Consider the following 22,916-nt stretch of genomic DNA (forward strand, 5'->3'; position numbering starts at 1 on the left):
GCGGCCCAGCAGCCCCGCAGGCCATGGGAGTGCAGAGCCTCAGAAGCTGGTTCTCCTGACCCCACCGTTCCAGCTGGGGAGAGCCAGGCTGCCCCACCAGCCTCTCCCAAATGCTGACGCTCAAATTCCTGAGCAAACTAAAGCGATTACTGCCAGGCTCCGGAGCAGGCCCGCTGGTTAGCAAGAGAGAACCACAACAGCGAGGGTGGCAATACACAGGCTGACCTGTGAGCGGGCTGGGAAGGGGCGGGCAGCCTCTGGCCCGGGCTAGATGATTCACTTTGCAAACTCTTTGCTTTTGTTTGTTTTCCCAAGTATTCTAGAAGAAGAGCTGCCCCGCCCTCGGGGGCCCGCTGTTTACTTCCAAATTAGAGAGAACACGGGAAGGAATGGGCAGCTCCAAGGGTGCTACTAAGAGGAAATCCTCAAGCTTGACCCCCTGCTTTGCAGGGGTGGCCCCTCGGGCCTGGCTGACGGGGCACTGGGAGGAGGCAGCTGGGCCTGGTCTCTGTCTGTTCAAGCCAGAGTTTTAAAAATATTACTTAGCATCTGGCTTTAATTTGGGCTGCTCTACTTTGCAAGAACAAATTTGTTTTGTGACGTGCGTCCACGTTACATAATGGACATAAACTTCCTGTCTCTAGGAAAGGTCTGAAGCAGAATGCTACGGGGGGTTCACAGAATATGGGGGCCAGATTGTGGCGTATTAATTGAAAACAGTGAAATTCTTCATCCTTTTCAGATTCTTTCCTAATGCCCAACTCATGGCTCCCGCGTCTTTGTCTCCATAATCCAGCTACCCAGTGACTGTTCACAACACGTCACTCTCCGGTATGAGTCACACTGCGCCCCCCACCCCCCCCATTACTCAATGGTTTAAATAAAATGCACATTACGATTCCGAGGACACATCCTTCTTTGTGTTTTGATGGCTGCTGAAAGATTGGACTGCAACCATTCTTTGAAGACGGGTGTTCTTACTGAAAACAAACGCCTTTTATCTGTGAATGTCGGGGCTCCCCCACCTTTGTTCTGATGTGTCTAACGGGCTTTTAAAAACTGATACAGCACTGTACTTGAGAAACGTTAATCTTTTTTTAATTATTTTATTTTATATAATTCTTACATCATATTTCATTTTTGCACAATGTATGCATTTTCATTTTGGTTATATTCTCCATACAAGTCCCATCCCCTTTATTCTGACCCTAATCCCTCTTCTCCTCTGCCCCCCCCCCCAACCCCGTAGTGTGTCTCTGGTCTATAGTTGCTTGTTGATTTTGATTTTTATTTTATTATAATTAGTCTTTTTCCTGGTCCCCTATTTAGATTTTCTAAATCCCTGCTATGAGACCATCCGGTATTTTTCTTTTTCTTTCTGGCTTATTTCACTGAGCATGATCCCTTCCAGCTCCATCCATGTTGCTGCAAATTGCATGAGTTTATCTTTTTGAAAGCCATAATAATCAAAACTGCATGGTATTGGAACAAGAGCAGACACACGGACCAATGGAATCGAATAGAAAATCCAGAAATAAACCCACGGATTTACAGTCAACTAATCTTTGACAAAGGAGCAAAGACTATGCACTGGAGCAAAGAAAGTTTGTTCAATAAATGGTGCTGGGAAAACTGGGTCGCTACATGCAAAAGAATGAAGCTTGACCACCACCTCACACCATACACAAAAATCAACTCAAAATGGATTAAAGAACTAGACATAAGACCTGAAACCATAAAATATATAGAAGGAAATATAGGCGAAACACTACGTGATCTGCACATCAAAGACATCTTTACAGACACATCACCCAACGCAGTGATAGTGAAGGCAAAGATAAACAGCTGGGACTACATCAAATTAAAGAGCTTCTGCACAGCAAAAGAGACAATAACAAAAACAAAGAGAAACCCCACCGACTGGGAGAACATTTTTGCACCCAACACTAATGATAAAGGACTGATCACAAAAATCTGCAAAGAGCTGATGAGACTCAACAACAACAAAGAAAATAATCCAGTCAAAAAATGGGCAGAAGAGCTAAAAAGAAACTTCTCTGAAGAGGAAATGCAAATGGCCAACAGGCATATGAAAAAATATTCAACATCACTTGCCATCAGGGAAATGCAAATCAAAACTACCATGAGATACCATCTCACACCAGTGAGAATGGCACATATTAAAAAAACTAGCAACAGCAAGTGTTGGCGAGGGTGTGGAGAAAAAGGAACTCTCCTGCACTGTTGGTGGGAGTGCAAACTGGTCCAACCACTATGGAGAGCTGTGTGGAGATTTCTGGACCTACTAAACATAGAGTTTCCATAGGATCCAGCAATTCCACTCCTAGGTATTTACCCAAAGGACACAGAAACATCCATTCCAAAGGGCACCTGCACCCCTATGTTTATAGCAGCACTGTTTACAATAGCTAAGCTTTGGAAACAGCCCAAATGCCCAAAAATAGATGACTGGATCAAGAAGATGTGGTCCATATACACCATGGAATATTACTCAGCAATCAGGAAACGTTAATCTTAAATAGACATTCCTGAAGAATTACTGTCTTTTCCTTCTTAAATTGCAATTTAGCTGATGGTGAATTTTAAAAAAATCAATTTTCCCTAAAAGTGCTATTATTCATCACAGTCTCTTGGTAAGCCCTCGCGGCTGACTTGGGAGGGGCTTGGGCTTTGGAAACCTTCCATCAGTAGCCAGAGGACTCGTTCTAAGTGTCCACGCCGTTCCCCTGCTTGGCACCCTCCCACAGCTTCCCAATGAAGCCAAACCCCTGACAGGCCACAGCCCCAGACTCCCCAGCTCCAAGGCTTCCTCTCTCTCCACAGTGAGGTCGCACTGGCCTTGTCTTCATTTTTTTAGTTTTTTTTTTAGTATGGCCAACTTCTATGGTTGATTTAAATCAGTTTTGGCTGCCAATTTCTGCATGGCAGGCCACCTCAAAATGGCATGACTTGAAACAATCAGCGATTCTGGCAGCGGGGACTCCTGTGTCTACTCAGCGCACTCAGCCCAGGCAGTTCCTGAGGCCTCGGGTTTGCTTCCCAGAGGCTCCTTGCAGCTGAGAGTGGGCACAACTAGGGCTCCACCCATGTCCCCCCATGTGGTCTGATTCCCCAGAGCAAGGGTTTTGGGTTTCTGGGGAGAAAGTCCCCAGAAAGAGTCAGACAGGAGCATGTCACCTGTCTGCTTTGCAAATCCCATAAGGTTACATCTGGGGCATCTGGTCACTGAAACAGTGACCTAAGGCTTTGTTCACACCCCACTTCTTGATGGGGCTGGCAAAGTTCTGGAGAGCAAGTGGGACCAGAAATACTGTCTCAACCATTTTTGGAAAATACTTTCTGCCACAGTGTCCTTCCTGATTTGTCCTGGTGTGAGTATAAATATGTGTGGACGCAGCACTAGATGATAAACTCTCTCCCAAGGTAACAGAACAGCTTTTTCTTACGTGACTTCACACACTCCTTGAGTTCTCTCTAGCATGGTATTTTCCACACAGCTAACGCTTAATTTTCACACCTGATTTTATGCCAAGTAAACCATAACCATAGTTGAATCAACAATGTTTAAAAATTAGAACTCCCAGATTTACTCTGTATATAATTATCTTTTCTTTGATTATTCAGCAATCATTTTAGAGCTGGCAGCTCTTCCAAGTCAGTGGTGCACATTTCAACCATCACGTCCCAATACTCAAGAAATGTACAATGCTGGTCATTTACACTTTCTATAGCTGTATTCAGAGCATGCAAATGAGAAAGTCCGTGTCTTTGCTTTACCGTAGACTGTCTCCACACATCAGTACTCTATCATAACTGACTTATAAAAAACTCATAAATTACCAATCAAGTCTTGAGGTTAAAGGGCACAGCATCTAGAATTTCAGTCAGCGAAATCAGGTGATATCAGAAATTTCAAACTCTTAAAAGTATTGATACAAGGAATCAATTGACTGGGACACAAGTTCAACCCAGAGGAAGGGGTCAGTATAGACATCCAGCAAGCACAAAAACAAGCCACCATCATCCCACATATTGCCTTCAAAATGTTGGCGCACCAGATTAAAAGATTCCAAAAGTGTTGCACTGGCAGGCTCCCCACACTGGAGCTGAATGAGGGCATTATTCTCAAAGAGCTGCAAACAAATTGATCGGTTCAACAAGATTTCTGCCTTCCTATAAAGCCGCCCATGAACTTTCCAAATTACAGAGAATCTAATGAAGGGCAATTTCCCCACCAATTTGCCTTTGGTTGAACAAAATGAAAGCAGAGTAATACATGTGGATGCCAACGATTCAGCCACAAAAGGTAATAATGGGTTGAAGACTAGCATGAGGGGAGGAGGCGAGGAGAGTGTTCTGGTTGGTGGTATGAGAGCTCCAGCTGGGGTGCACGCCCCACTTCTTGATGGGGCTGGCAAAGTTCTGGGGAGCAAGTGGGACCAGAAATACTGTCTCAACCATTTTTGGAGATCTAGTACACACAGCTAATGCTTAATTTTCACACCTGATTTTATGCCAAGTACACCAAAACCATAGTTGAATCAACAATGTTTAAAAAATTAGAACCCCCAGATTTACTGTTTATAATTAACTGGTCCTGGCGTGGGAGAGTCAGGCTCGTTGCTGGGGTGGTTTGGCTCAGACAAAGCAGTCCCCAGCCTCAGTTCCCTCTTCTGTAAAATGGGCACACCTGCCTGTTTCAGGGACAGGGGAGGAGCTGATGAGTAAGCCCCACACCAGCCTTGGGTCTCCTACTTGCTCGGAACCAGGACCACCTGGAGGGCTCATCCAACACAGCTCGATGGGCCCTGACCCAGCGTTTCGGATTCAGCAGGTCTGGGTGGAGCCCAAGGCTTTGTAGTTCTAACAAGGCGCAGGTGCTACTGGTTTCCAGGACCACTGGCCACACTCCAGGCTGACGGATGACTGACTGGGGTGGGCTAGTTAAATGAGGTAAAAATCTGGAGATGGGAGACGTTCCTGACCACTCTAAGCCTCTTCGAGAACTTCCAACTTCAGAGCGACCATGATCTGCTCAGTGTGATCTGCTTTGTGCTCTCCCCTCCCCTGCCCAACCCACCTGAGAGCACCTGCCTGGCGCATTTCACTCTTCAAAACCAGGAGCAAAGACAGCAGATTCTGAGTTTGAGTAAAAAGCAAGAAATAAACCCAAATCGCCAGCAACACATGAATGAGTTTATCCAGAGGATCTGAAATTCTGACAAATAGATTCCACAACAACGGATAAAAAGGCAGCACCCAGAGGTGGGGGGGTGGGGACAGACATGCTCCCCGCTGCGGAGCGCAATGGACAAGCGGTTTTGCACCCCACCCCTTCAATCCAGCACAGCACCAGTCCCTGGCGCCCTGCATCTGGGACCTGAGGAAAATAAGCACCGGAAAGCTGAAGGAAGTAGGAATCAGCAGCAGCCCTGACAGAGCCGGCGTGCAGACTCACTCCTCCTGGGACCCAACAGTGTCTGACTAGCGTCGGGCCTGCAGGTGAAGGAATCCTCGGCGCACCATCCTTGCAGCGAGACACAACAATCTTTAGGGACGAGCTGGGCAGGAACCTGCAGTTGTCACCTTGGTCACCTCTGAACCTGTGCTCACGTCCCTGCTGCTGGCGCCCACTGAACACCCACACGCCGCACGGGTAGGCCTGAGGGGGAGTCTCTGATAAAAGCTCCAGCCATGCCGGCAAAGCTGCCAATCTAGCTGAGAGCCAGGTGCCAGGGATCCAGCGGGCCCACCCGGCCCTCCAGCCGACGCCCCCAAGGGCTCCAGCAGCCAGGCCAGAGGGCGGGCCGCCTCCCCGCCGGCGACATGTCGCACCCACTGGACGCCAGCTGCCCGCACCGGCCCGTGTCAGCGGCTCCCCCACCGCCTCGCAGCCCACACTCACCTGGAGGCGGCCACACGCCAAGGCTGGACCCGCTGGGCACACGCCAGGCGCTTCCACCGCTGCGGCCTAACCACGCTGCGGCCCCGGGCTGGTGGCTGGGCCCCCTGGGGGAGGGGGACACGCCGGGGTGACCAACTTGGGGGCCGGGGCACTCACTGCTCGTGGACGCCACCGGCCGTCACGGCCCTCGACCAAGCCCTCAAGACGAGGCGGGTCGTGGCGTAGCCGCAGAGAGCCAGGCCAAAGGGGGAACAGAGGCGTGAGCCCCACCACTTAAAACCAGTTTTGTCACAGAGACATTTGGCCGCGAGGGCACGTGCTCACCTGGAGGGAGCTTGGAGCGGGGGCACTGGCGCGGCTCGCTGGCGTCCGAGCCCCTAACGCTCTGCGCTGGTCCCGTATCTGGCCACCTCGAGGCCACCCCCCAGCCCTCGGAATGGCCGGGTCGGGTCAGGTGTCTGCTCCTGGCCCAATGAGCTGCTCAGGGGTGGGGCACAGGTGCTGAGTGGAACACCTGGCGTCAGGGAGGCCCAGGTGGGCTCCCTGGGCAGGCCCAGGCCTGGGCCGCTGCGGGCGAGGGGTGGGGCTCCTGCTGGGAGGGCATGGCGCGGCCGTCTCTAGGACACCGTCTTTTTCAGGCCAGTGTGGACTTGGCTCCCTGAGCTTCTCGCTTCCTTCGGAAGCAAACCCCAGACAGGCACAGCTGTACCTGCGGAGGAAGCGTGGCCCGAGTGACTTCCCCGAGCCTGAGTCAGCAAAAACACATATGACTTCCCACCTGTGTGTCATGGGAAGCTTGCATCCTGATCTCAGCATCACAGTGCACAAAACGCAAGTCCCAAGTGCTCCCCACCCCATAAGTATTTATTTTACTAATTTCCCCATCTTCCACTCTGTTCTGCCATCTCGCAACTTCTGTTCTGCCTCCATTGTTTCTCCATTTTCTCCATGAGCAGTTAGTTCTCAATTATCAGCAGAAAGTAACGGGGAATGTTCTAGGAGGAACCTGCATCGAGCAGGTGCTTCAGGAATGTCTGTTGGGCAAAGTAGTTTCATCGGCTCTGCAGTTGGGGCCGGCCTCTCTATTTTGGGAGCTGCTTGGAATCCTTCTGGCACGAAGCAGCAACATGCATTTTAAAGATAATTTCTGTTTCCCTGGGGTTTGGGGTGGGGAAGCCGAGTGGGCGGCAGACAGCCACATCCGGAGTCACACGCTGCCTGCCTGCGGGCTCCGCCAGCAGGGCCTGCACAGGGAGGGCCGGCGAGGCCTGTCATCTGGTGGGAGAGGTCCAGCTCGTTCCAGGGGGACTCCCCAGGGCTTCCTCAGGAATTGGGTTGTTCCTGCTTATTCCCTGAAGACCTGACTCATTCCGGGCCCTGGAGAGTGAGCGTGAGTCAGCTGGGCTTTGCCGCTTTCCCACATGGATTATTCTGTACACATCACACATTGGACGGATGAGAAAAGTGGGGCCCAGCAAGGACCAAATAAACTGTCCCAGGTCCGTGCAGCCATGAGAGGAAACGTGATCAGTCTGCCCCAAGGGGCCTGTGCTGGATACAGACCCTAAAAACCAGAAAAGGCTCTGGAGGGGCACCCTGCAAGGGGAGGGAGAGGAATCTTGGTTTTTTACTTTAGATAAGTAGGCACTGCAGGGTAAGGAAAAATGTCAGGTTTTTCTGCCCTCCCGCCATCAGGATAGAGGATGGATCCTTGAAGTCCTGAATGCACGCCTGATGGCGGCACCTGGAGTAGGATGTGGGCCTAGGTAGATGGGATTCACCTGGGCTAAGACGTGCTTTTTAAGGGCCGTGTCACAGGGATGTCAATAGAAGCTGAGCAGAAGCCAAAGGAGAAGCCGAGAGAGAAGCAAAGAAGCAGAAGCCGAGATCACCGGAGAGCCCAGATAGAGTGAAGACTTGCTGGGGGCTGGGAGGCCTGCCAGCCTCCCGGCCCCCCAGCACCCCTGCCTGCTGTGTACCAGGTAACATCCCAATAAAAGACCTGCAAAAACCACTGAGGACTCTGACTCCTCCTTTACCGGTCTGCTGGATCAGAAAACCTGCACTGTGTCCATTCCTGGCCTTACAGGCACATACTGTCTTTGAAACCCTAATTTTAAAAGAGAATGCAACTAAATAGCCACAACGTTGAAAAGGCAATCGCAAAGGGCAAACTATCCATTCTCTTTTTAAAATCATCCATTTGCCACTTTAAAAATGATCTGAGGACCTCCCTGGTGGTGCAGCAGTTGAGCGCTGGGCTGTGAAGCTGCCCACAGCCTCTGCAGCGCCGGTTCGATCCCCGGCCACCAGTGAGGGTCCCACATGGCACGCAGACCTCTCCTGCCGCCCGCTGCTCCCCTCAGCAGTGTCTTCGGTCCGTCTGCCTGTTCTGCTTCCCGCTCTGGCTCTGGTGAATTCTCTCACCCTCCCGCACTTCTGACTGTACCCAGTGCTTGTATAAATAAATAAATCAATCTTAAAAAAATAAAAAATAAAATAAAATAAAAAAAGTTCAATAAAAATCACCTGAAACAGTTACTAGGCACTGAGTCAAACTGACTCTGAAATGTTGGAAACAAACAATACTGAAACCAGTGGACTAAAGATGTCCTCGCACACTGAATAGGATCTGGGACTAATAGTGGCGGTGTTTGTGCTCTACCGGGTGCCGCTCCAGAAGCACCTGTGGAGTGACTTATGAGGGGGTGCCTAAAGTGGGCCACCCGCCAAGGCAGTTCTGGCAACTTCTCTTCATGAGGCACGGTGCCCCCTGGCAAAGGGAAGGACCCCTGTGGGCCTGCGAATTGGGTTGAACCGGAATCATTCCGTCCTGCACCCATGGGCCACTGCAAAGCTCTTCGCGAAGCCAGTGTGACCTACCGAGGCCTCTGGAAGGCCTGCAGGAGACACAGTGTACAGGGAGAGTCCAGTGACTCATACCTCCCCGCTGCCCTTCTCTGCAGCGCTTTTTTCCAGTCTCTCCCTCCCTCTCCCTCCCCCTGCACGGCAGCTTTCTTTCCAGTTACTACCCGTCTTGCTTGACACATTCTGTTCACTGAGGAAAGGCAGATATGGAAAAAAAAAAAAGTCCCTTCCAATTTTAGAAGCTACTTCGAGAGCCACACTTCTGGCGCTGCCGGTGGCTCTGGCGTCACCATTTCATCCGGAGAGCATGCTGGGGGGCGGAATGGGAGAGACCCCGGGGCTGCCCCGTCACACAACCTCTGCTCTAAAAGTCTGTCTCTTACCTTAGAAAATGTTGGCGTTGCTTGAGATGCTTGTCTGTCCCAGGAATCACCTGACCGACAGGAACAAGGAAAACACACACTAAAACCCACTGCCTTATGTTTGTGTAAAACAGGAACTGACGTTTATTTTTGTTTTGCTCTTAAGACCAATTGTGTAAAGAGAGGTTTGCTGGGGGAAGGTGTGACTTGAAAAAGATAAATGTGAGTAGAAAATATCAGGAAATGTCTCCATAATTTTTAAGTCAGAGGAAGCGACCCTGGGGGAATCTCTGTCCCCTGCTTTTTCCTACAGCTCCCACGACGGGCTCCGGGGTAGAGAGGTCAGCCCGGCCAGGCGGGACGGGGCCTGTGCAAGTGCAGGGGGCTGCACCTCCCATCCCCTAGTCCCTCTCATACCACCGCCCATAGAGAGCCGCCGTCACCAGGCCAGAAGTCAGTCCTCTTTTCCTGAGGAAATAGTGTTCATTCTCCCAGCCGAGCTGGTCAGGCCTTTCCAGGGTCATCCCTGAGGTCAGAAACAGAGGAAAGATATAGGAAGTGCTGAAGTTCCCCCACAGGTGGAAGTCAAAGAGCCCTGTGGCCTCTGTGATCTCCTGCCCACAGGTGTCAAAGCCAAGACCCCCGCACTTGACCAGAGCGCACACCTGAATGTAGTAAGTGCCGTGCACAGTGTGGAGGCCGTGGAAGACCCCCAGGGCATACAGTTCTGTGGACAACATGGGCCTCTGGTAAAGTAAGTAGCAGCAGAGGCCGTTGGCACACACCTGGAGATAGCCTTCCTTCCCCCACACAGGGACCAGCGTGAAGTTGTCATACATCATCTCCGAGTGAAAGGTCAGGGGGGCATTCACGTCCCACGTGGCGGCTCCGTCGCAATGTACTTCCTGAGCGTCCTTCTCACAGTAGGGATCTCCTGCCAGGAGTTTTAAAAACTTCCTATGGGATGGATCCATGTCACCTGTGGCATTATCCATACCAAGGCCCAATGGATTTCTGGCTATCTGGGCGGTTATAAGGCGACCTTTGGGGTTTTCCATGTCATGGTACCAAAAGGACTTCAGAGGGGTGTGTATGCCACTTCCGGTCATCCCCAGAGATGGATGGTGGATGTTAGCAGCCAGGACGTTGACCCCAAAGGCCATGGCAAAAGCGCTTTGAATCTGAATAGCTGCCAGGAGCGGGAGCTGGTTCATCCAGGCGGTCGGATACACGATGTGCTTCACCTCAAAGTCCCTGAGCAGTCTGATGGTGGGTTCGAAAAACAGGATATCAAAGCAAGTGAAGATGCCAAACTTGCCAGCAAAAGGGGTATCAAAGACGATGTGATCCACTTTGAGGGGGGTATCAAAGGCTGCCTCAAAGTAGAGGTTGTGCTTGCGGTAGCGGTCAACAAGGGTTCCGTTGTTGCTGAACACAACGTTCGTGTTAAACTGGTATCTGCCATCACTTGGGCACCCTGGGTCGCTGCTGTGACAAGGCTGCTTTGTCCCAAGATTGGCCACCAGGAACATATCTCCCTTGATGGCCATACAACTCAGACGCTGGAGGACCTAAAGAAAAAAAGCATAAATAAATGGATTTTAAATTTCCTTCCTGTTGCCTTATCATTTTGAAATAGAAGAGTGCCTGTACTGCCTATAATATATAAACAGCAAGCATAAATCAATAAAAGGCAACCACTACTGAAAAGGCGCAAAGAACATGAACAGGTGATTCATAGAACAAAAATAAATAGGGACCAAACATCTAAGATGTTCAACAATTAATAATATGAATGTGAAAGTTAAAATGAGATATTTTCATCCTTTTTTTAAGATTTATTTTATTTATTTATGCATATAAGATCTAGGGTGTAGGCCAGAGGTATGGGGGTGGTGAGAGGATTCACCAGAGATAGAATGGAGAGCAGAACAGCCGGATCTACTGAATTACATACACTGCTGAGGGGAGCAGCAGGTGAGACAGGAGAGGTCTGCTGTGTCATGTGGGTCACCTCCCTGGCCAGGGATCAAACACATGCTGCAGTGGCTGCCAATAGCTTCATTGTGCTGAGATTTAAACCCTGTGCCACTAGGGAGGCCCTATTTTCACCTTCTCAAGATTGGCAAAATTTAAAAAAATGACTCTCTTTTGCATTGACCAAAGGGTGGGAAAACAGGCACTTGGACACTGTTGCTGGTATGAAATCAGAATCTTTTAAGGTGAGCTTTCGGAATCATTAAAATAATAAAATGTGCCTATCCCTCAGCTGAGAAATTCCATTTCTAGGAAGTTTACCTTACAGAAAAACTTGGATATGTTTAAAATATGTATACGGAGGGCATTCATTGCAACACTGTTGGTAATAGCAAGAGTTTTAACAACAACAAGCTTACAGTATGCTCATAAAGAGGACGTCCATAACTATGAAATGCAGAGGAAAGAATATAGTTGATAGACAAAAGACGGTCGATGAAGTTTCTCTAGAAAGGGAAGCAGCCCAGGGGTGGGCTGTGGGAAGGTGGGCTTCAGTAGTTTTTTTTTTTTCTTTCTGTTTGTTTTATAAGCCTATATTCATGTATTTCTTGTATAATTAATCAACAGAATGAGTCACGGATGAGTAAATGCTTAGTGATACCAGGCATTATTTAATGGAGTGAATGTGGCACGTGGCCTTTAGGAAATTTGGCTTTGAGTTTTAGAGGAGCCTACGATCTCTCTGACATTTAATATGTCTCAGCTTTTGGCTCCTGGCTTGGCTCAGCTCTGCATGCCTTCAGCAGACAGAGAAGGAGGGCTGGCACCCTCACCCACCTCTGTGTCATTGAAACGGTGGGGCTCCAGGCACGGGTTCCAGCTGACCAACTGAGGAGATGGCATGAAGTCCAAAAATGGGTAGATGGACGTTCTTGTAAAGTTGAATCCATGAATCCCGTCTTCTGGAAACACTATAATCTGTACACCCTGTAAACCCAGACATCAAAGCGTAGTATGTTATCAGATCGTGGGAATCCCTGCCCCCCATTCATTCTTCATTCTTCCATTCCCTCATCTGGTGACCAGCCTGCCCTTGTTCTGGCCCAGGAATCAGAGGGGAGACGAGTGTGGCTGGGCTCCCCTTTGGGGTCTTATTCTTGGACTAATGAGTCACTGGACTAATGCTGCGGGAACAAGACAAAGTCCTCTAGGAACAATAATGAACTGAACCTGGGGTCAGGTCAGGGGAGGGCGGGATAAGTAAGAGTGGCTGGAGGAGCTGAAGCTTGCCAAGCAAAGACTTAGGAGCCGGGTGGAGCCCTCGGTGGTGCAGGGGGGAGATGGGGCTGATTATACAAGGCCCAAAATATCAGGCCATTAACTACTATGCCTCTAAATCAGACGCGCAACTTCTGCAATTTTTAGGGTGATACAGAAATCCACGTCTAAAAAATGCGTTTCAAAGGACCATATTGGTGGGGCGGGGTCCTGGCAACTGTGTTTGTTTGAAGGTCCCCAGGTGATTCTAATGCGCAGTCAAGGTTGGGACCCACTGGGCTGGTGGGTGAGAGTCGAGTGTGTTGATTTCAGCATAGAAATAAGGACTTGTTCTAACTCAAAACTCCCTGACTGGGAATCAGGAGGATCCCTTCAGAATTCAGACCTCCCTCTAGGCCTTTTCCCACACCTGGAGACGCCGTGGGCTCCCAGCGACCTGGGGACTCCAAACAAACAGGGCACCCTGAGCTCCCTTCGCCAGGCCCTCATCTGCCGCTGCTCTCCGCTTACGCAGCTTCAAATGTCACGCCTGGAACATTGGCCCCAGTGTGGAAGCTGGGGGAGGCAGCAGTGCAAGCATGAATAATCTCAAATAACAGGCAATCTGAGTCACTTATTTCTGGAATGCTCTGCAAACTCATATTTTTCCCCTCTGGCTATAAAAGCTTCAAAAGTTCAGCGGTAGAACGTGTGGAAAACAGAAAATGTAGATTCCATAATCCTACAAGACAAAGATACTTTTTGTGATATCTTCGCTATTTTCATTATTTTTCTGTGTGTGTGGGCCCGTGTGTTTATGATTGAGGTAATACCAAATATGTGATGTTCTATCATCACTTTCTCACTATATATGTGTACAGCCACACTGTATTTAAGAGGACACTAGGGTTTGTTACCTCTTAGTAGACACGTGAATACTTTCCAAATTTTTGTAATAACATTGAGGCAACTATGTGCATACAAGGTGCTCAGAGCACTTATTTGAATGAGGGTTGTACACAAATTTTTGACTGAATCGCTGATTATTTCGTTAAAGTCTTAAAAATGAAACTATTGGGTCAGAGTATAAAAAATTTTAAGTTCTTAGCCTGTTGCCAAATAGCTTTCCAGAAAGATTACACCAGAGTATCCTCCCTACATCATAATGTGTGATTAGTTGCCGTATTACACACGATAAAGAGAAATTAGCACAAACTGGAAATGATACAAAGTTACTTCAATAAAAGCAAAACAAACAAAGCAAGAGGAACAATACAGGCCTTTCCAACGTATCCCGGGTACCGTAATAGGCTTAATAGGCTTAACTGACTTTGTAGATGTACCACTGGTTGTTATTCAGTAAGAGATCCCCCAAAGATTACAATTTTATTGCCCTGCCGGACACTGGTCAGTTTTGTATCTATTAGTAAATTCATTTCAACATTCATTCCACGGACTGATACACGATTTGAGTTTCCCCGATTGTCTTTGAAACACCTTTCCCTGATTCACTGCTCTCCCCATCAGTTAATGAATCAAAGAAAAGCTTAGACATAGGTCCATTCTGTATTTGCCATATGTTTAACTTCTTGAAAATTATAATCAGACAAATATTTTCCTTACAAATAAGGCATAGAGCGCAATGAATGTTTTCTTATAGACACTATCACTTATGTGTCTATAGCAGATCAATATTATATTGCATTTCCTGTAGACAAATCATTCAGGAATAAGGGGAGAAAGCAAATCTGAGAGGGGGTAGCACTTGGGGTCAGCTGTGATTCGCAACCCATTCTAGGAATACTGAGCATTCCTGATAAACAATTTGAGCAATTTTCTGATAGACCTTAATGAAATCCAGAACTCCCGAGGAATCAGGTGCCAGCCCAGGTGGCTCTCTTCATGCTGGACTCTGCTTCCCTATACACGCCTCTCCCCACACAGTCATGTCAACTGACTTGTTTGGGAGCCTCTACTCTTAGTGTGAATTTGACATAAAACTGTGACACATGCTTGGCATCAATTTGTCTTACAAGCTGCTTTAATACTGAAATCACACAGGGGAGCTGAAACATCTGATGCACAGTCACCAAGTCCTTTTGGGGTACATTACTAAAATAAGGGGAGTGTGTACTATAGTGTGGCATTTGCCAAATATCTTAGAATGGCCCCATGCACAGAAAGAAGCAAGAGGTGGTGACCTTCCGGCGCCACGCAAGCAAACATCGCTGCACAGAGCATGCGCCAATGGACCTGGGTCTCGAGGTCTGCCATGCGGCCTGGCAGTTTTTAACACTGACTTCAGCATCGACATAAATGAGGTGCGGATCACAGGTGTGAGTGACGTGAAGGTAACTGATATGCAGAGACAGTAAAGTCTCCAAATAGCCCCACAGGCTGGGTGATGAAATGTAACAGCACCCGTGTGAAGTCTTGCTCTCGGGTTAAATAAATGGACTCTGTAAGAGAGAGAGAGAGAGAGAGAGAGAGAGAGAGTGTGTGTGTGTGTGTGTGTGTGTGTGAAGTTTCATCTGACAGCGGGTGCCTAGAACACCAGTGAGATGTGGCTGTCAAAAGTCCTCTGGGGACTACGCCAAGCAGGAGAACGGTGACAGCGCTCCTTCACCTTGTCCTCGTCGGGCAGAACGGGAGGAACTTCATGAAGCGTGGGGTGGAGTCTCTGGTAGAAGGACTAGAAACTTCATCTCTCAGGGGACTGTGGGAGGCACTGGGGAGACAGAGGCCGAGGGAGGATGTCAGGGAGCCGAGACAGCCACCCACTAGCTTGAGACAATGGCACCCCACGGTAAGGAGCTTGGTCTGCTCTGTTTAGCGCAAGGGACAGAGCAGGGGGTGACAATGACAAAGAGGCCGACTGTTGCTCACTGAAGATCCATCCAGAAGTTCCTATTGTCCTCAATTAGAACAAACCAGGGCACCTGTGAGACAGTGAGTTCCTGGCCACTGAAGGTGTTCAAGGAGAAACTGACCTCAGGATCTTCTAGCTCCCTTCCCAACTTGAGTGTGTGAGTGTGTGTTTATGTGTGCGTGCACAACTGCTTACAATACAGGCCAGAATTTTTAAATGTAGCAAGACAGAGGCAGAGACAGGGTCTGTGGCAGGCAGGATGCACTGGCATGAGTGGTTCTGCCCTCTTACCTCACAGACACCAGGGAAGGGTGGTGGGCACAGAGCTTACTTCCGGTCAGGGCCCAACGAGTCTTCCTCTAACAGCTGGCTTTGGTCTTCCCACCACCAGGGCTAAGTGGCCGCCAAACTTCCCTTTGGTTATGGGTTTCCCAACAGGGTATTTTCTTACAGTAACATCTGGCACTGATATTTCCTCTCTGCCCCACCCTTCCTGGAGGGAGTGGGAAATTAGGGCCAGGCAGGAAGCCTTCACAAAGGCTGGCACCCACCTCCCTTTGTTTGGGCTCGGTTCTGTCTGGACTGACGTCTCAGATTGTTCATAGTCTGGCACGGAGACCAGAAATGAGTCCCAGTAAGCCGAAGGCGGCAAATGGCAGAGCTATGGATGTTTAAAGTGCTTCAGTTAACCCTGAAAGCCCCAGGGAGGCCACTGTGTTGGAGTTTTCAAATTTTTCTGCACATCAGAATCCACTGGGGAGTCTTAGAAAACCCCAATGCCCAGCCCTCACCCCATGAGACTCGTCAGGCAGGGGACTGAGGCACCCACACCTGTGTACAACTGGCTAGGTGATTCCCTCGCTGGCGTGTCTTGAGAACCAGGGATCTAGCCCTGGGCTTCTCTGGCTGGGGGTGAAAAGCATCACCCAGTGTCTTGCTCTCTAAAGCACAGATGCTTATTCAGCAGCCGTGGAGCAGGGAGACTTCTGCATTTCCCATAAGTTCCCAGTAGGTGCCGATGCTGCTGGTCCCTGGACCACTCTCCAGTAGTGAGACTCTGCACAGCTGACTTATTCAAGTCTGCTGTAGCTGTGCAGCTGATTTTCCAGAAGGCCCACAGAAACCACTGACAGGGGCCTGGTTACACGGAGGGCTGAGGCGCTAACCCAGGAGCGTGCCTTGCCTTTTGCGCTGCGGTCAGCACTTGCTGTTCGTAGATGTCGAGGTTCTGCGTCATGAGCTCCAAGGCCTGCTGGCGGCTGGTGAGGGCTAGTGGGTCGGGACTGAGCACGGATGGGTGCTCGTACACGGCGGCCACGTAGGATTCGGCCTGGAGATGCTCAGCTCCGGTGTGGACTCCCAGGGCGATCACCCAACAGCCGCAGAGGAAGAGGACGAGCTGACTGCCGGCTCCGGACATAATGCAGACCATCAATCTGGAATGTAATGGGGCCAGGGCAAGGCAGCTGAATAAAGTATCCTGCCAAGAATTTAACTTCTGCAGCTGTGATTTATTAATCCCAGCAATTAAACTCACCCTCCGTGATACTGCAGCTCAAAGAGCTTGCTTCATGTTCCTAATAAAAGGCTATGTGTTTCTCAACCAACACGTAGCAAGCTACGCTTAAAAAGGCACACTGTGTTAACTGGCTCTAGAACATTTCCAAAACAGACCCTGGGTTGGCCGGGATTTTCTTACCCAGGGTTCAGTGCCACTGTAGTGCGTCACTGCTGGTTTAGGAGGCCACGAGTTTAGGCGTTAAAGACTAACAATTATTTTGATTATTTTACATAATTCTGTGACATATTCCACCCCCCGCCGATTATCCACGAACACACTCCAAGGCCAACTGTCTATACCCGCTATGACGGTTGGACCCTAATAACACAACTGGCCTTTCCTAGTCCTAAACACCTGATGGATTAAAATTCTCCCTGCATTTCTTTGGTTAGTCATCAACATAAAAGCTAAGTCTCCCTTCACTCTGCACTACATTCTTTATTTGGAGCAGAGAAACTGCTGACTTCGATTTCAATGCCAACATCTACTCTGTTAGGGGCCAGTAAAAAGGAGTCTCCCAAACAAAGCACGACCTTGTTTTTCCTCCTTGAAGTTGAGAATTGCCACTGCACTTTTCTCAGCCTCTGTGACTCTCAAGCGCCTGCCTAAAAGCATAATCGTTTGCAAAGAAAATCCTTTTCGCACTGATAAAATGCAAGTTTCTACAAAATAAACTAGCATTCTCTAGCACGCACACTCAACTATGTATCTCCTACCACCGGAGCTCAGAAATAAATGATGTCACTTAAAGTGACACTTATGTCTGCCTTTCCCCCCCCAAAAAAGGATTTTTTACTTCTAACAGTTATGAGTGACTAAGGCTTCAGAGTGACAGTTGGATTCTCTGGGTGAAGTCAGCTCGGCCTCCAGGTAGCAGGACAAGCTGTGCTGGGTGCAGAAGGGTTGGGTTGACCAAGCGCCCAGAATCTGGATTCAACATCAAGATCACAAAGACGGCTGGAGGCATCATATTGCTGCTCTTCAAAAAGAAAATGGTGCCCGGCCAAGTCTGACTCAGAACACCATGAATATGCTCTCATTTCAAAGCGAGACACTCTGGGCCCCAAATTCCTTTTCATTATCCTCTCAAAAGTTGTGGAAACAAAAGAACCTTGACTATTTTCAGCACTGGAACAAGGACTGGGGATGCTCAGTGAGAATCCTTGCAAAGTCAGACACTTCTCAGAGCTCAGTCTTCTCCCTCCCAGCCCTGTCTCAAACTGTTACTTCTTTCCCCAGGGTATGAAAATACCACTGGAGTGCCAAACCCTGGGATCTGGTGCCATCCAGCTGGGACAGTGTAAACAATGTTTTAAGATTAAAAACAATGGGCCTTTGAGTGAGCAGTCATGAGTTTTTGAGTAGAAACAAAAGGTATAATTGATACGCTTATCTGAATTTTGCCTCTGAAGACCAGCAAGGAATATGAAAAGGCCTCAATATCTATTTTTCATTCCATCCAGTTTCCTTACAAAGATCACAGGAAGTTGTCTGGGGTGGGGGGGAACTTTCACCTTCAAAATCATATTTGTATTATTTCTGAAATATACGGCTATGGCCTCATTAAGACCTGGGGAAACAGAGGCCAGGAGAAGCCTGGGCAGCGGTGCTGTGTGGAGGCAGGTCAGGGCTCCTGAGGCCCATCATAACACCCCCCTTTCTCAACTTAGACCTGAGTACCCCTGATGTGGGGACACAGAACATCTGTTTAAGTCTCAGGGACTTGTAATCCAGCAAAACATAGAAACTTTGTTAACCAGCAAGATACTGTATTTCTTTCCATTTTGAGAAAATAAAAATTTAGATTATTTACAAGAGAGCCCGGCAGAAGAGCTGTAAATGGCAATCATTTGTGCATGAACAAAGGTAGGTCGATAATAAGAGGTTATGCAGATTCAAACAGGTATTCATGCTTGAAAGAAGCAAGCTTAATGAGGTAGGAGAGAATGAGTAATTATAACAAAAATAGGTACAACAGTTTGCCCTTCCTGAAGTGGTTGAAATAGCAGCCATTTTAACCAAATTTGCAAATGCCAGTTTTCTTCCTTTATCCGGCACCACTCAAAGGTCTCTGGAAAAACCGAACAAGGCCTGAGGCAGGGACGCAGCAAGGTTCAGCAGGCAGGAGAGGTTTTAACGCTGCCAGGTTACCAGGCACACAAAGATGCGTGGGGCTCTGGATGTCAAGGGCCTTCATCTTTAGAGCTGGTCAGAACCAGGCCACGAGCAATACAAAATGGTGACATGAGGTGCGGGCTGAGCCTGCAGAGGCAGCTCTGCACCCGTCTCGGATGGAGGGCATTTGACATGTAAGACGACCCCTGACCGGGAGCCAGATCTGAGGGAGGTGTCAGGACACAGTGGAGAGCCAGCCCCAGGCAGCCATGAGGAGCCCACGTTCTGGAGGGATGGGCAGACATACAGCGATAAATATCTCAGGATGTCAGAGGGTGGTTAAGTGCAAAGGAGAAACAGGCAGGGAAGGCAAGAGAAAATGAAGAGAGAAAGGCCAGGGCTTGGCTCCCTGGTCTCCCCTCACCTCCCTGCAGGGCGGGTTCCCTTCAGGCCATCTCATTTGAGCTGCTGTGACACCCAGAGGATGCGGAGTGGTCAAGACACTTCCCTGCTTGAGATTGCCCAGTGACCTGCACTTCATGCAGAGTGAAAGCCAAGGCTTACAGCCTGCCCCAGAGAAGGATCCAGAAGGAAATCAGCACTGGGTGGGGGGAGAACTGGTGGAGTTTCACCAAGCATCCTGGTCTTTTAACTGACCCACAGAAGCCTCCGCTCCTTGTTTCCTACTGGGAACTGCCCCCCTGACAGGAATCCTGATCAGGAAGGTTCTTGGGCTCTGTGAGGAAAAGAAATCAAAGTCTACATGACAAGGAAATCTATTTTGTGAAAATTTGGTAACATGTCACTCACTAGATATTTTTACACCAGGGAACTTCTCCTTCCACCGTGCTAAATGATTCATCTTGATAATTAGCTGTCTCCTCCCTAGCTGTGCTATTATAATAGTGTCTTCTGCAATAAAATGAAAGGCTTATTATTAAGGGATTCTTAATAAGATAATCTCAGAGGCAGGTATATACATTAAAACATTTATATATAGACCTACTGATCTTTTTAATAAAAGATCTTGCCACTCGTTGCTGGTCAGAGACAATAACAGTTCCGTGGTTGGGAGGGGAGGCAGAGCAAGGTGGCAGATGGCACATCCTGTGGAACAAAGCTGGAGGGACCTGCTAGGTCATCAGGAGTCAGCAAGGAGCCTTTGGAGGGACAGCTGACCCAAGACCAAGGAAAACAGGTCGAGTTCCAAATAGTTTTAATCCGGCTCTCAGGACATCTGTGACTCCCTTGTCTAAATTCTTTAACACAAGGAGAAGAAATAATGCCCAGCCCCAGGTATAGCACCTGAATTTACAGAAATCCCCAGAGACCCTTTATTTCCCAGAAGGCCTTCTGTCTCTGGTTCTCCCACCCACTGTAAACTTGTAGGCCTGGCCCCAGATTAACTCCCATGGTGGTTTGAGCTGGCAGGACTTGGGCACACCCTCCACCCACCAAGGTTGCCTAGGAAACACCAAATGTAGACCCTTGTGTCACTGATGAAGACGACATTCAAAGCTGTGCTCAGAAGCAACAGCAAATAAATGACCACGTCCTCTGACTTGAAGTGGGAAGTTATGACGTCACCTTTTAAACAACATTCCAACTATTACTGAGTGACATACAGAAATGGAACTTTGTACCCCACCTTGGACTGGGGGCTTATTTCTTTTCCATTGACTGGAGTGATTTATTCTGGAACACTTAAGGAACAAAAGCTCATGACAATTGAAATATACAGAAGTAATTTTCCCTTCCTCGGGTAGGAAATTGTCTTCATAATTTCAGTCAAATAAAAGGGCTCCCTGAAACGCCTAGAAGGGGTTCTGCAGCTCACTTTGTTGTGCCAGCGGCACCCCCGCCGAGACGGATGCTACAGGTTTGCTGCCACCCTGTGGACAGACTGAATATCACTACTCCACGCGGGCATGTGCTCTTCCATACAATAGTCCCGCAGTTCTTAAGCAGTAAGTGGATGGTATTTCCCTTCCAGTTCTTATAGTTTCGTTTCTAGCACTTCACCTATCTCTTCTGTGGTGAAAAAATCCCCAGAAAACATCTGACTTTCCAAGATTTGGGTTTCATGAAAGCTGTTTTTTATTTGTCATACTCCCAGAACCTATTGCATCTTCTACTTTCACAAGTTCTACATTTGAGAAGATTTCACATTTGGTGGCCACACTCTCCATGGGCTGGCTGTGGATGGCGATGCGGCCCAGCCACACCGACAGGCAGCATCACTTACACGTGCGCCCAAACTGCGGACTGACAGAGGAGTGGATGGAGAAGATGAGGCATATCTAGAGTGAAATGTGGCACAGCTACTAAAAAAAGATGAAATCTTGACATCTGTAACAACCAGGGTGGAACTTGAGGGGATTATGCTATGTGAAATAAGTTAAGAAGAAGAAAGACAAATAGGGCATCATGTCACTCACGTGGAATAAAAAGAAAGCAAAAAAAAAAAAAAAAAAAAAGGACAAACCAAATACTTGGATTCTGAGAGCAGAGCAGAGGTTACCAGAGGTGAGAAGAGGTGGGAGCAAAGGGTGGAGGGGGCCCAATGGAGTTTGGGAGAGTTATTGGTATTATTGGTGGTGTGGTATGCAAACGTACCACATTTGAGTAAGTGTGAACCTCTACTCCTAAATATATACAGTGTGTGTGGGGCCTCCTCTGGTGGCACAACGGTTGAGTGCTGGGCCGCGAAGCTGCCCGCAGCCTCTGCAGTGCCAGTTCGATCCCCGGCCACCAGGCGAGGGTCCCACATGGCGCGACAGACCTCTCCTGCCGCTCCTGCTGCTCCCCTCAGCAGTGTACTTCATCTGTCTGCCTGTTCTGCTCCCTGCTCTCTCACCCTCCTGCGCTTCTGACTGTACCCAGTGCTTGTATAAGTAAATAAATAAATCTTTAAAAAAAACAAAAAACATATACAGTGTGTGTAAACCAATGTTACCTCAGCCGAAAGAAAAAAAAAAAAAAACAAACAACAATCCTAAATAGGATAGTATGTAAACACTGAGGATGAATGATAGTAGGAAGTGTGAGAGAAACAACCAGAAAAAGCTTAAGTAAAGCAGCACTAGAGAAAATGCGCCAATAGCCACCTCCTCCTGTGGAGAGATGAGGAAGGAAGTATGTACCGGGAGACACACAATCCAGATCACCAGAGAGAAACCGCAAAAGCGGGCAAATGCGCAGATGCTGTCAGTTCTTAGTACCTGTGGGGGATGCTCTTGACACAAGCATGGTGGAGAGGTATACCTGACCCACAAGGTGGGCAGGGGGTGGAGGGTGCTAAGTGAGAGGTCAGCATGGAGTCAACAGTGACAGTAACCTTTCCAGAACTATTCACACTTGGCAGAGGTTGCAGTGCAGTCAGAGCTACCAACACAAGTCCTACCATCCGGTGCCACCTAGACCCTCTGGGAAGCAGACATCTGACTGGTTATCCCATGCCCTGTAGCTTTACCTGACATGAAGGCGCAAGTCCTCCAAGTCTGGAGCTCACTGGAGAGGTGGGTAGTGGGGCTGAGTAGCGAAGGTTTCAGATTCTTCCATGATAGTTAGTGCTCATTCCTCAGCACTGGGGGCAAAGCAGAGGAAGCTGTTCTAGCTCATTTTCGGAGAGAGGTTACTCTTGAAAATGAAGCATTTTGAGTATCAGAAACAGAATTTTCCAAATCTGTTTTGTGCAAAAGCCTACATTTTTTTATGGCACCACACTCAAATCAATGGAAGGAAAAGTACAGCTGGATAAATTATATTGGAATGACTGAACAACAAATGGGAAATAAATTTTCAACATCTTAAGCCATACACAAAAATAAACTCAAAATACTGAATTAGTTAGGAAGATAGAATAAATTGAATTGGGTATCAGATGTTTGATGAAACAACTTTCTAAATTTTGAAGCAAATAAAATAATAGGGGAAACAGACTGACAAAGTAAAATTTGCATGCAAAACATAAACATCAAG

The 22,916-nt window shown here is 48.4% G+C and overlaps 1 protein-coding gene across 1 annotated transcript; it reads right to left on the reverse strand.

Moving 5' to 3' along the window:
* Positions 1–9,557: 9,557 nt before the first annotated feature.
* On the reverse strand, positions 9,558–16,694 carry BTD (biotinidase; the record flags this gene model as incomplete). The annotated part of the gene is made up of 3 exons (XM_084247609.1): positions 16,443–16,694; positions 11,971–12,120; positions 9,558–10,727 (listed from the first exon to the last, which is right to left on the reverse strand). Exons 1-3 carry the CDS (start codon positions 16,689–16,691, stop codon positions 9,558–9,560), a joined length of 1,569 nt encoding a protein of 522 aa, XP_084103735.1. The 5' UTR covers positions 16,692–16,694.
* Between the last annotated feature and the right edge of the window lie 6,222 nt (positions 16,695–22,916).

The sequence above is a fragment of the Talpa europaea genome (assembly GCF_964194135.1).
Source record: "Talpa europaea genome assembly, chromosome: 11".
Taxonomy (NCBI): Eukaryota; Metazoa; Chordata; class Mammalia; order Eulipotyphla; family Talpidae; genus Talpa; species Talpa europaea.